This window comes from Apium graveolens, unplaced genomic scaffold (assembly GCF_009905375.1).
Source record: "Apium graveolens cultivar Ventura unplaced genomic scaffold, ASM990537v1 ctg5274, whole genome shotgun sequence".
Lineage (NCBI taxonomy): Eukaryota > Viridiplantae > Streptophyta > Magnoliopsida > Apiales > Apiaceae > Apium > Apium graveolens.
Window position 1 is genome coordinate 18544 of NW_027418904.1, and position 15324 is coordinate 33867.

The 15324-nt window shown below is 28.9% G+C and overlaps 1 protein-coding gene across 4 annotated transcripts; it reads left to right on the forward strand.

The window, feature by feature from the left end:
* The first annotated feature begins 11306 nt into the window (after nucleotides 1–11306).
* Nucleotides 11307–14612, forward strand: LOC141702542 (protein SODIUM POTASSIUM ROOT DEFECTIVE 2-like). 4 transcript variants are annotated; one of them, XR_012567178.1, is made up of 8 exons: nucleotides 11307–11795; nucleotides 11970–12113; nucleotides 12233–12328; nucleotides 12435–12515; nucleotides 13188–13263; nucleotides 13347–13474; nucleotides 13822–13868; nucleotides 14347–14422. XR_012567178.1 is itself a non-coding variant. In XM_074506209.1 (7 exons), exons 2-7 carry the CDS (start codon nucleotides 12102–12104, stop codon nucleotides 14407–14409), a joined length of 375 nt encoding a protein of 124 aa, XP_074362310.1. In that variant the 5' UTR covers nucleotides 11307–11795; nucleotides 11970–12101; the 3' UTR covers nucleotides 14410–14612. The 4 variants fall into 4 exon arrangements, 2 of the variants coding, with proteins under 2 accessions (XP_074362310.1, XP_074362309.1); XR_012567179.1 differs by having other exon boundaries at nucleotides 11983–12113; XM_074506209.1 differs by lacking the exon at nucleotides 13347–13474 and having other exon boundaries at nucleotides 14347–14612.
* The last annotated feature ends 712 nt before the right edge of the window (nucleotides 14613–15324 follow it).

Genomic DNA, 15324 nt, shown 5'->3' on the forward strand with positions numbered 1-15324 from the left:
GAGTTCTCAATAATCCATTTTGGACTTCTCTACAAGTCATTTTAGATTTCTCGATATACCTTGACCTGTGACTTGTCGATATCTTGACTTGGAGCATTTTTCCCAGAACACCATTATTCAACTCCAAGCTTCTACATCTTTTCTCCGAGGCATGATCATGACTTGATCTTCTTCCAGAATTTATTCCTTAGCTTGAAACTGTTCACAGAAAAATCCCCCAGTCTAATCTATTAAACACTTTTACAGACTCAAGGAATACAATTACAAAAAACAAATATTGATTATCAAACAACTTAATCTTAGGGTTGTCAATTTGACTTAGTCTTGTTATAATATAGGCATGTCTTGCACACCAATATTTTTTGTTGGAAAAGTGCTCCCATGACACCTTTGATCACTATTTCTATGACCAAGCCAGTTGCATAGATTGTGGAAAAGAATAATCTACCCACTGCAATTTTCACAGTTTTTTATGTTGGTGCCAATATTGGTCAAGCTATATCAAAAGATACATGTATACCTCACATTTCATTTACATTAAGCTCTAAGGTACGTATAGTTATCCATATTGTATTAAGATTTTTTAATAGAATGTATGATTCTATATTACCGTATAATCAATTCTTACTTGTATTTTCCGATCTAATATTGTATATGAAAATCAACTTGTTATACTTTTGTGTAATGGTAAGCAGTTTTTGATATATAAGTGCATCTATAAATTTTGTTTACTATTTTTGTACATAACTGATAAATGGTTAAATTTTAGTATTGATCCATTACAAACATCACCACGAAACAGGAAAGTTTATGTGCATAATTGTTTCCTTATTCTTGAGTTTTGTATAGTTCCTATTTGCACACTTTAAACTAAACTGATTTATTAATAACATATGATTTTTCTTCTCACAGTCTCACTTGTCAAGAGTCCACATGGAAGAACCCATACCTGATTTGTTTTTATTTTCTTTTTTTATATAAGCATATGCTAGATTTCTCCATATAATTGAAAGAGCTGAAGCATACGAAGAGAATACACTGTTCTTTATCCAATTCAAGTGATCAAGATGACAATGACACTCGTGTCAAGACAACAAACTTCTTAGATATCCTATTGTATATTGTTTTACATTGGTATCTTGCTCAAAGTTTATTATTGTCTATGTACTTTGGTTGTAATATAGTCTTTGATAATCTAGTACTTTTGTCATAGTTGTGATATGTATTATGGTTTGAATAGTTGATATTGGCATAGTTTGCTCCTATTTTAATGTAAAAAAATGTTTATATATAGTGTTACATTACATATGTTAGGTTGCTTAATTAAAACAATTGGTGTTACAATAAATAAAATAGAATGTTACAATAGTCTATATTGGACCACATGTTGAACCCACGTGGACCCACTTCTCCAATCTTGATCGAACCTAATGTATCACTCATTTTGTGTTATATTTGAGCATTAAAGTATACATTAGTTGTCTATTGTAACATTTTTATCACCAATACGACATGTCAAAGAAGTGTTACATTATGGTATCTATTGTAATGCTCGTACATGTAACGCCCCTTTATTTTACAATAGACCTAATGTAACATTTTTTGGGCCTATTGTAACAGTTTTTAGGCATTACAATAGCCCACTTATGGCATAGTGATGAGCGGCATCTAGTAATACATCATTACTACCCAAGTAATAATAATTAATGCATGTTATGTGTCATCCTCTTCATGGTTTAATCCAGATTTCCCTGATCAATGAGTAAACTATCATTTCAAATCAACATTTGAGCGCTACGTATTTGATAGTTTAGCTCACACAAGAGGCAAATAATATATCTCCAAAATTAGGAGGGTTAAGTCCTTTCTAGATCATTCATATTTCTCACATGATTCCTAATATTAAACTGTTCACTGAAAAAATCCCCCAGTCTAATCTATTAAACACTTTTACAGACTCAAGGAATACAATTACAGAAAACAAATATTGATTATCAAACAACTTAATCTTAGGATTGTCAATTTGATTTAGTCTTGTTATAATATAGGCATTTCTTGCACATCAATCTTTTTTGTTGGAAAAGTGCTCCCATGACACCTTTGATCACTATTTCTATGACCAAGCCAGTTGCAGAGGTTGTGGAAAAGAATAATCTACCCACTGCAATTTTCACAGTTTTTTGTGTTGGTGCAAATATTGGTCAAGCTATATCAAAAGATACATGTATACCTCACGTTTCATTCACATGAAGCTCTAAGGTACGTATAGTTATCCATATTGTGTTAAGATTTTTTAATAGAATGTATGATTCTATAATACCGTATCATCAATTCTTACTTGTGTTTTTCGATCTAATACTGTATATGAAAATCAACTTGTTATACTTTTGTGTAATGGTAAGCAGTTTTTGATATATAAGTGCATCTATAAATTTTGTTCACTATTTTTATGCATAACTTATAAATGGTTAAATTTTAGTATTGATCCATTACAAACATCACCACGAAACAGGAAAGTTTATGTGCATAATTGTTTCCTTATTCTTGAGTTTTGTATAGTTCCTATTTGCACAATTTTAACTAAACTGATTTATTAATAACATATGATTTTTCTTCTCACAGTCGATATCACTTGTCAAGAGTCCACATAGAAAAACCCATACCTGATTTGTCTTTATATTCTTTTTTTTATATAGGCATATGCTAGATTTCTCCATATAATTGAAGGAGGTGAAGCATACGAAGAGAATACACTGTTCTTTATCCAATTCAAGTGATCAAGACGACAATGACACTCGTGTCAAGATAACAAACTTCTTAGATATCCTATTGTATATTGTTTTACATTGGTATCTTGCTCAAAGTTTATTATTGTCTATGTACTTTGGTTGTAATATAGTCTTTGATAATCTAGTACTTTTGTCATAGTTGTGATATGTATTATGGTCTGAGTAGTTGATGTTGGCGTAGTTTGCTCCTATTCTAATGTAAAAAATGTTTATATATAGTGTTACATTACATATGTTAGCGTTGCTTAATTAAAAAAAATTGGTGTTACAATAAATAAAATAGAATGTTACAATAGTCTATATGGGACCACATGTTGGACCCACATGGACCCACTTCTGCAATCTTGATCGAACCTAATGTATCATTCATTTTGTGTTATATTTTAGCATTAAAGTATACATTAGTTGCCTATTGTAACATTTATATCACCAATACGACATGTCAAAGAAGTGTTATATTATGGTATATATTGTCATGCTCGTACATGTAACGCCCCTTTATTTTACAATAGACCTAATGTAACATTTTTTGGGCCTATTGTAACAGTTTTTAGGCATTACAATAGCCCACTTATGGCATAGTGATGAGCGGCATCTAGTAATACATCATTACTACCCAAGTAATAATAATTATATTAATGATTGATTAAACCTTTCGTGAATAATGTACGATGTAATTTAATCCTTTTAGTCATATATTATAGATTAAGCTTAATGCATGTTATGTGTCATCCTCTTCATGGTTTAATCCAGATTTCCCTGATCAATGAGTAAACTTTCATTTCAAATCAACATTTGAGCGCTACGTATTTGATAGTTTAGCTCACACAAGAGGCAAATAATATATCTCCAAAATTAGGAGGGTTAAGTCCTTTCTAGATCATTCATATTTCTCACATGATTCCTAATATTAAACTGTTCACTGAAAAAATCCCCCAGTCTAATCTATTAAACACTTTTACAGACTCAAGGAATACAATTACAGAAAACAAATATTGATTATCAAACAACTTAATCTTAGGATTGTCAATTTGATTTAGTCTTGTTATAATATAGGCATTTCTTGCACATCAATCTTTTTTGTTGGAAAAGTGCTCCCATGACACCTTTGATCACTATTTATATGACCAAGCCAGTTGCAGAGGTTGTGGAAAAGAATAATCTACCCACTGCAATTTTCACAGTTTTTTGTGTTGGTGCAAATATTGGTCAAGCTATATCAAAAGATACATGTATACCTCACGTTTCATTCACATGAAGCTCTAAGGTACGTATAGTTATCCATATTGTGTTAAGATTTTTTAATAGAATGTATGATTCTATAATACCGTATCATCAATTCTTACTTGTGTTTTCCGATCTAATACTGTATATGAAAATCAACTTGTTATACTTTTGTGTAATGGTAAGCAGTTTTTGATATATAAGTGCATCTATAAATTTTGTTCACTATTTTTATGCATAACTTATAAATGGTTAAATTTTAGTATTGATCCATTACAAACATCACCACGAAACAGGAAAGTTTATGTGCATAATTGTTTCCTTATTCTTGAGTTTTGTATAGTTCCTATTTGCACAATTTTAACTAAACTGATTTATTAATAACATATGATTTTTCTTCTCACAGTCGATATCACTTGTCAAGAGTCCACGTAGAAAAACCCATACCTGATTTGTCTTTATATTCTTTTTTTTATATAGGCATATGCTAGATTTCTCCATATAATTGAAGGAGTTGAAGCATACGAAGAGAATACACTGTTCTTTATCCAATTCAAGTGATCAAGACGACAATGACACTCGTGTCAAGACAACAAACTTCTTAGATATCCTATTGTATATTATTTTACATTGGTATCTTGCTCAAAGTTTATTATTGTCTATGTACTTTGGTTGTAATATAGTCTTTGATAATCTAGTACTTTTGTCATAGTTGTGATATGTATTATGGTCTGAGTAGTTGATGTTGGCGTAGTTTGCTCCTATTCTAATGTAAAAAATGTTTATATATAGTGTTACATTACATATGTTAGCGTTGCTTAATTAAAAAAAATTGGTGTTACAATAAATAAAATAGAATGTTACAATAGTCTATATGGGACCACATGTTGGACCCACATGGACCCACTTCTGCAATCTTGATCGAACCTAATATATCACTCATTTTGTGTTATATTTTAGCATTAAAGTATACATTAGTTGCCTATTGTAACATTTATATCACCAATATGACATGTCAAAGAAGTGTTACATTATGGTATCTATTGTCATGCTCGTACATGTAACGCCCCTTTATTTTACAATAGACCTAATGTAATATTTTTTGGGCCTATTGTAACAGTTTTTAGGCATTACAATAGCCCACTTATGGCATAGTGATGAGCGGCATCTAGTAATACATCATTACTACCCAAGTAATAATAATTATATTGATGATTGATTAAACCTTTCGTGAATAATGTACGATGTAATTTAATCCCTTTAGTCATTTATTATAAATTAAGCTTAATGCATGTTATGTGTCATCCTCTTCATGGTTTAATCCAGATTTCCTCGATCAATGAGTAAACTATCATTTCAAATCAATATTTGAGTGCTACGTATTTGATAGTTTAGCTCACACAAGTAAGTCATTTCTAGATCATTAATATTTCTCACATGATTTCTAATATACCCGAAGTCCATTTTTATCATTAGCCGGTCAAAGGAAGCTTTTGATGTAATCAAACTATATTAATCATCGTATAGAAATATAATGATTTCAAGTTGAAGGACCATTACATCATCATCATTGTGAGAATTACTTATTACACAACAGACATGTAAAATCTCACATTAGATTTATCCAGCACCATGTATATTTACATCTTTCTGTATTTTCGACTTTGGTATCACTATACCCATGATCAATGATATGTGATCATTAGTCAACAAATACAGTGGTTTTAATGCATTATTATTGTCCCTTAATAATAATACTCGACTAGGTATATTTGGGAATATCGATACTATTCACAGAATCGCATTTTTAAGTCACGTACTTAGAGATATAAAATACATATCATATTTCAAGGATATTTATTAAACTAATATTTACATCATAGTAAATTAAAACATAATAAATTAGTAAAAGAATAATCGATAGAATATAAACATTAATAATCCAAATGTCATAAACAAAATATAATAGTATTTTATTTAGGGCACAAACACTGACATGAAATGATGAACATTAAATCATACGTGAATATGAGAAACCTTGTTAATACATGCATATTTTTAGTTATTAATACACATGAATACGTAGCTTTCAACTATATTAATAAAAATAGTAACTTTCAAATGTTAAATGAATATTGGATAGTAAAGTTCACGTGACCTGCATTTTTTTTATTTCTTAAAACATGTTTTCTTGAGTAATTTATTACAACAATAATTTACTTTGTGAAATTTGAAAAAAAAAATTAATTGAGTTGAACATGTTTTCTATTCTTCTATTATTTTCTCGAGATAGAGTATTTGGAACATATTTTTTCAATTTTCATTTATTTTCTTCGAATTTGGAAATGAAAATTTTGACACAAAATTGTTGTTTACTTACATACCCCCCCATTTTTCGTCCAATTTTCCAATTTTTTTTAAAATTTTTGCATTTCTTAAAAAATGGTTAAAAACTAAGAAAATGTGTTTCAATACCAATAGATCAAAATTAGTAGAAAACTGGAAAATATAATAGATAATAATGTTCATAATAATATTTAGAAATAATAATAGTTTCAAATTAATATTTTAATATATGTTTGAATATTTTATTAAAATTTAAAAGTTGTAAATTTCGCATAATAGACAAAAGGCATAATGTATAGGGTGATGGCCCTAAATACCCACCACATAAAACAGATGGCCCTAAATGCCTAAATTCGGAACTGATGACCCAAAATACCCACCTGACACGCATGTGGTACATGCGTATCCAGAGATACGCATTTTTAGAATGCACATCACGAGATACGCATATCACATGCGTATCTCCCTTTTATTTCAGTAAACAAAAATTGAAAAAAGTAAGAAAAAAATAAATTAAAACAAGATACGCATTAGTGTAATATGTAACTTTTGTTAAAATTTTAAAAAAAATAAGTTCAGACACGCATACCTGAAATGCGTATCCCTGGATGCATATTTGACAAATGCGTGTCTTTTATAAAGTTGAATTAGGGCCATACATTTTAGATCCGGGTATTTTGGGCCGTTGATACTGAAATGTGGGTATTTAGGACATTTTCTCTAATGTATATACATATATTATTCTATATCTTTAAAGATTTTATGTAACATGTGTACACCCAAATTTTATAACATTAATAAATTTTAAGTAAATTTATATAATATTTAATATGGTATAATAACAATTATATTTAAATTTAAGATTTAAATTTAAATATTGGATTCACGAAATTTTAAATAATCAAATAATTTCTAAAGTATTTATTTTTAGTTTCTATGCACAACTGATAAATTTTCTAATTTTTGACAAATTTATATGATTCATAGGTGTGGTAAAATTATATTTGAAACAAATACCGCGTAATTTATATTCCACATTTTAGAATTTTATAGGTTGCATGGTGTGCATTTACTTTCAAAGGAAAATATTTGTATATGCAAGGTTTTGAAGTGTGGTGAGTTTTTACCGTATTTTTTGTTTTTAGGTTTAAAAACATCAGAAAATTATTTTTCACACTTTTCATATTTGTAGTTATAATTTGAAAAATACGGGAATTTTTTTTTTCTATTTTTTCATGTTTAGAAAATTGTGTAGTTGAACATGTATTTTATTTTTTTTCAATTTGGTTAGAAAAATTTTCCGAAACTGGTGAAGTAAACAGAAATGGAAAACTTTTCTTGAATTAAATACGGCCTTAGTTTTGTACAGTTTATAATAAACTAGTAATATAACTTGTGCTTCGAACACGAGATTTGTTTATTGTAAATTAACTCCTAATTATCATCTATTTTGTGCAATGGGAAAAAGACAATTAGTATATTTTAGGGAATTTATTAAAATTTATTTGGATAAGGAAAATTAATATTAAAGAGTAATTAAATGTGAAGTTATCTGTATACTTACTATACTTTATTTTTATTTATCCAAATGATGAAACAAAAGATTTTAAATAACAAATTATTTTAAAAAATTATCCTCCACTATTTAAATTAATCACATACTTCTAATTAAATAATATAAGTTTTAGTTAAAATAAGTGTAATGTTTAAATTATATTTACAATATTAGTACACATTTCAACTCATTTATACTAATAAATTAATTTTTCAATAAATTAAATTATGCTAGTGGATCCCTCTACTCGTTTTTTTTAAAAGATATTTAAGTGATTCTTCATATAAATTTCAGGTTGAGTTCGATAAGAATAAAAGTCCAAAATTTCAATATTCAACAAAAAATGCCAAACATATCAATTTTCAATAAATATAATCATAACAAATACTTTATTGGCGGATCTGTTCAGCATCATAAGCATAATATACTATGTATCAAAGCTAAATTGTGCTTGATTGCATGAGCAATTTATACAATACTATAATAGACAAAATATTAAAAATCTGGTAGTCGGTCGGTCGGTACTTGTTGAAATTACTTAATTACCCTTATCTAATTATTATACTATTTTTACTAAATATAATTTATATCGAAGGAAAACCACATGCGCATAAATAATAGTTTGTAATTCATATAAATTGTTGTTGTCGCATTTTTGAGCTTTTAATATATGTTGATTATAAAGTCTTCAATTGTTGATTTGCAGTGAAATCTTTTTTCTTATTAGTTTTTTCTCTGCTCTAAGATGTTATAACATTTATATTCGATTAAATTGTTTATATCACTTTAGATTCAAACAATTGATAACTTTCATTCGTATATTTACCTCTTTTATTACGTTTTTTTTTGGAAAAATAAGGAAAATACTATAATATAAAACATCACGTACCCTTGATATCAATCTATACAATCTAACACAAATTGGAAAATCAGGTACAACGAAAACATATTTCGATGAAATTGAAATACTCGTAAATTCGTACGAATTAACCCACCAACACTGAGACGAACCATCTAAGATTACAAACGGCCCTATCTAAAAAAATTTCTTAACAGTTTATATAATTACAGATTTTATTTTATGTTAATAATATCAATACTATCTTATTAAAACGTACTAGAGATAATTCTTTATTATGTATAATAGTATCGAAATAAAATAAAATAATATATATATGATTCACTGGGGATTAAAAAATTATAAAATTAATCCAAGATAATATATAATTAATATTAAAAAATATTTAGACTAAGTAAATAAAATAATACATACTTTTATCTGGGCAAATATGAAATTATATTATATATTTGAGCTTAAAGAAATTAAATCAAAGCTGAATATAATTAGTTGGAGTTTGTCGGAGTTTTAGGCCAAAAAAACAACATGTATAATTGATGTAGGCAAAAATAAGACTAGATTCAAAATAAGGATAATGCGCACTGTTGATTTAGGCTTCGATTTATCTTTTAATCTAAAACACAATTATCATTTTTATAAATACCTATAATTCTAAAAAATATTTTAATTTTTTTAAATTACATCTTATTCAAAAGATGTCACTAACATATACGTGTACGTGAGTGTCACTAATATTTTTTATTAAAATTATCATATCATATCATTAAATTTTCTAAATGAAAAATTTCATATCTTAAAATTTTTAATTCAAAATAAATTTTAAAAAACTTATATAATATTAAAAATAATATGTACATCCTAAAAGTTTTGAGAATATAATTAGATATGAACCCACACTTCCATTATTAAGTAAAACAGTAGCCGCCTAAGTTAATATAGATTTTATATATCCCGATGTTCTTTTTAAAGTTGACACCTGAAATTTCTAATAAGATATATATTGTATAACACTAACGCACTAATATCGCTCAAGTTAAACCATTAATAAAAAACAACTTCAATTTCCAGAAAACTCAGTTGTAGTTACGTTGCTTAAATTCTAATCGTTGAATTTTTAAATTAAATTTATTATTAGAGGTAATAGTAATAGTCATTATAAAAATTAGTCAATGACTTGAATCTTATTAATAACCTAAATAATTTTAAATAAAATATTATATTTTAACACGTAAACAATTTAACAGGTTCGGGTATACATTTTTCAGAACCTATTATTAGGTTAGTTTATGAACATATTTTCTTTAAAATTCACCTAATACTTAATTTAATCAATAATATTTTAAATTACTCAAAATCTATGTGCCTATAATAATTATAATAATTCATATTGAAACACATGTTATACTAATTCTTAACAAAACTATATATTATACTAAACCTATTTTTATTGAAACACATGCTGAAAGGTTTTTTTTATGATTTTCTATCCTTCCAAGCTTAAACTTAAACTGCCATTAATTAAAAAAATACAAAGATTCTCACCATTTAAAATTCCCCTTGCAACTAAACAACCAAATTACTGAAAATAGGATATTTTAATACACATTACAGCCAAGTTCCAACAGTGACAGACATAATACTTTTGAGTCCTCAATTGAGGATCTCTGTTGCTGAGTTAACAAAATGTGATGTGCTGATAACTGAATGTGTTATATGATAGAGTAGTTTGATTCACGACTATATAATACATAAAAGAACGGGTTATAAAACAATGTATACAAATAAATGGTAATCTGATAAAAAAATATTTGCTAATACACCACAAGAGTTTAAGATGCGATGCAAAAAATATTTGTTTGCATTTTAGTATAAAATTGGCAAAAAAAATACCTTTGTTCAGTAAACCATATGACCTATCAGAACCCTCTTTAGACAAATGTTAGCTAAATATGTTACCTTAGTTATGTTACTTATGATCTAATATAACATTGTATTTTTTATGTTAGCTTAGCCAAAAACTTGGTGTTGTATTAGTTACAAAGTGTTACAAACATGATAAATGTTACCTTAGAGTATTAAAATGAAAAAATAACACTATTTTAAGATTAAATATTACATTACAAGAATTTGAGGTGATACACAAATTAAATTTAATAAATAAGATACATGATGATCTACATATTTTCTCCATAAATAAAATTAAAAAAGGAATTTTATAATACTAATTAAATTCCCAATTTAAAGATGTCTGAATATAAATAAATATAGTAAAATCTACCTCCACTATTAATATGGATATATTTATAGATATTTTTTCAAAATAAAAATATTAAATTCTAAATCTATGATATAAAAGTAAAAATTTACATAAACACAATTATTTATTAACTGAAAAATAAATAAATACTCATTTATTACCATTTCCATACATAACTACAAGGAATGGAATAAATAAAAAGTTTCAAACACGGCGCCCAATTTTTATATGAGCGGCTAATTTTTAGGTAAAAGCCGCCCAATTTTTCAGCCCATTTCAAATTTTTCAACCCACCAAGTCTCCTTCTCCCTCATTTGAGTTCACTCGTTACCCTCTCTCTAGCTGGATGTACTATCTATTCTCTTCGTACGTTCTCATTTTTTTTTCAATTCTCTTATTTATCTCATTCTGATTCTCTTCTTATTTGGGTCTTTTCCTTCCTCATTCATACTTTCATTCAAATGGGTTGAAATGAGTTTTCCCGTTAGAGATTCAATTATCTCGTTCTCACCGTCGCTTCAAATGGGTTCTTCAACTAGAGATTTAATTCGCTTCTTCAAGTCTCTTTTTTCGGTTTTCTCAGTTTATGCGGATTCAGATCTTGTCGAGTCTTCAAATTGGGGGTTCCTGATTTTGAGTTCTCATTTAGGTATTTATTTATTTAAATTTCAATTAATCAGTTTCTTACTGTTTATGTAGGTAAAAGATAAGCTAAAAATGTCCATGATTGCTGAAAATGAATTGGGGTTCTCACTTTGATTTAAGGTAAGTTTCTCGTTTATTTTTCTCTAAAGCATTTTAATGTGATTTCTATGAGTGAGATATATATGGATATGTTTAATTTATTTTTAATGTCAATTTGATCTAATTTTATCGATGGGTATTTTACACCATCATTCCCTCCTTCCTCCTGTTCCATTAAGGACATCTTCTTTGAAGAAATTGATTCCAGGTTCAGGACAGAGTTCGTTTGTGTCAAGCAGTCCAATACGATCTCTGATTGAGACAGGGTTCAACGCTGATGAGAGGCCTAATGTGAGACTCTACTTTGGTGCAAAAAACCTAAATAGGATGGCTTATCAGGTTGGTTAGTATGTTGCAGATCATGTGAATGTTTTAGTAATCTGGCGTGTACCAAATTAATTAGTCCAATATTACCTTTGACAAATCGACTTTAAGCGTGCTGTTTTACAATATGCTAGGATAGGTTCAAAGTTTGGGAATCGTCCGGAGTTAGAATTGTTCCAGTATTATCTCAACCACATGATAGCTGGACTGGTGAACGTGGCTTTGTACAGGTAAGTAGTGTATTTACTTTACATGTCTCTAAGCTGTTTGATATATGTTGCACTGCTGATAATCAATATTAAAGTGTTCTGACTTCGGATATTATTGCAATTACAGGATGCTTTTTCAAGAGACAAAAAAATTTACAACCCTCATTCTACTGGTGAAGTGCTCTGCGGTCATAGACAGGTGGCTGAGGTTTGTTATCGCTGCTATCAATATGTTCTGTTATTTCTAGTCTGGTTAATTTATTGCTGATTTTGTCTTGCAATCAATCTTTTTATTTCGGGCAAGTCCAGCCTGGCGGTGCTTGTTGATCAAGCATTCTAAATGTCTAATCTTTATATACAGACCTTGTTAGCCTCTACATCGTCTCAAGCATGAAGATCTAGATCTTTTTGTCTTTAATTTTAGATAGATTTTATAAAAGAATGGTGTTGTCCAAGAATATAATATTATTATCGTACTTTGATCTTTGAAATCTATAAGCAAACCAAATTTGGAAATAACAGTTCTAATTTGAAATCTATAACCTGTTCCAAGTTGTATTCCAAATGATGGATTTGGTTCAAATGACTTGGCTGGATTTGGATTGATTCAATTTCATGGTTTTAGAATGTGAGATGGAATTTTTAGAAGAGTTTAAGATTAAGCCTGAGAATTTAAAATGCCAAGTCAAGTTATGTCGGTTAAAAACTTGGGATCCATCAATTGTAACACTACCAGAGGGGATTTTGATGTGCTGGATAAGAAATGCAAAGCCAAAAATAAAAAATAACATGAAAGATCATAAAACCGTGGTGGTTCAGCTAAGGTGGTGTACTAATTCGTATGAGTTTTTGTTTGTACACTTATTTGCATTATTTGCAGGTAGTAGTACTTCGAGTGTCTCTTCATTGCAGAGGATGCGAAAGAAAAATGAGGAAACATATATTCAAAATGGAAGGTATATATTTATTGTACAAATTAACAAGTCATTTGTAATTAAGGTTTCGCGTGTATATGACACAATGTATGAATGGTGCACAGGAGTAACATCTTTTAACATAGACTTTGCTGCAAAGAAGTTGACAGTTGTTGGAAATGTAACACCGTTATCGGTATTGGCTAGTGTCTCCAAAGTGAAAAAAGCTCAACTCTTGACATAACCAGCACCAGTAACGTCCTCCTCGACAATCCCTTCTTCCTCAAATGATACTATATCAACAATTAGCAAAGACAAGGCAATTCTAGTTTGAGCTATGTTTATGTAAAATCGTGTTAATAATCTAATTAGATGATTCAAGTCATGCTCCTAATCGTACGTCAACAATGTCCACCCTACTTAAAATTGTAAGATATGTCAGTATACCACAGCTTAATTGGCCTGTGTACAAACTGTATACCGCAGTTTGTACAGAGGCCAGTTAGTTTCATATGCCTAGTCTCATATGCTTTTCTAACTCTATCACAGCTCAACTATTTGAGTATTATGCAATAGTGTCTGATACAGAGTTCTTGACAGGTTGCGTCTTATATTTTGCTCGGCTTGATAATGCTCCTATGAAGAAGGTATATATCCTTGATCTATATTAGTGTTTTTGTGTGTTTAGTTTTTTGAATTTGTGTTGGATTTTGAAATTGAGGTGTTTTTTTGGTAGATGGGAGATTCATCTGTCCAGATTAGCATTAAATAAAAATCACTAGAATTAATTGTCGATGTTGTTATATAGTTCTTGTTTTTTGTAATCTATTAGAACTTAAAATTTACCTTGAAGGAAGAACAACCTTTTAGGAGTTTTTTTTATAACAACAGCTTAACATAAATTCTACATAAATTGCATTATCATGATAGTTAAAAATACAAGGCAATTCAATGAATTAAATCTAACTTAACATAAAAACTAATAAAAAAATGATCAATCATCTCTAAAAACATAAATTATAAGCTTGTGATTCTTGATGCCCAAGAGCTCTAGTTCATTCTTTTCTTTTATTCGGTTGAGTTTTTAGATGGCACAAGCATTTATTGTATGTTTCCTTTTGGCAGATCACAACTTTGTTAGTAAAACAGCTGGTTCCATCTTACCTACTGGATGGACTTTATATTTGAGGTTATTGTACAACCATCTGATATAGAGGCTCCTTGATAACTGAAGGAGGAGAGAGTCTTCACGTGATCCCTGTTTATTTATTGAAAACTTAAGATACCTGTCTAATATAAATAGACAGGGAGTTTTTACATTTATAGTTAGTTTTGACGTTTATACATGTCTTTTTAAAATTTATAATCTTGGGTTGTTGCTAAGTAAAAAATGTGGAATAGTTTATAGTTAGTTTTGACGTTTAATTTGTTTGTATATTTGGATGTTTAATGTTTGGGTTGGATCCATTATTTTGTAGTTATAAAATTGTATAATTAGGATTCTTCAGTTTACAGAATAAACATTTCAATTTGTTTGTGCTAAAGTGTTATAATAGCTTCCTAAACTGTTACCATATTATGTTTAAAATATTTTATTAGGCTAGTTATAATGCTACAACAGCTTCTCAAAGTGTTACATTAGGTTCTATGGGTCCACTTGCCACGTCATCAAGACAACTCATCATTGTGGGCCCCACACTTGCCATGTCACCTAGTGGGGCCCACTTCTTATTTTTTTTTTAAACTCTAAGGTAACATAAAAACTAAGTTACAACTTATCTCTCTTTCTGTTGCAATAGCAAGCTAAGGCAACATATAAACAAGTTAAAATACGATGTTGCCTTAGGCACCAAAGATGTTACCTTAGACCCCTAAGACAACATGGAAAAACCTATCTTTAAAAAAATGTTATCTTAGCTTAAAAGTGGGGCAAGAGCAACATATTTACCCCCTAATGCAACGTTTTTTTGGTGTTACAGTAGGCATTTTATGGTGTAGTGATTGAATATATCATATTTATTTTGTTGCTCAGTCTTTAGTCTTTAGATTATGATTGGTACATGGTGTAATCCGCAAGTAGCAAGGTGAAACCTAGCATGACTG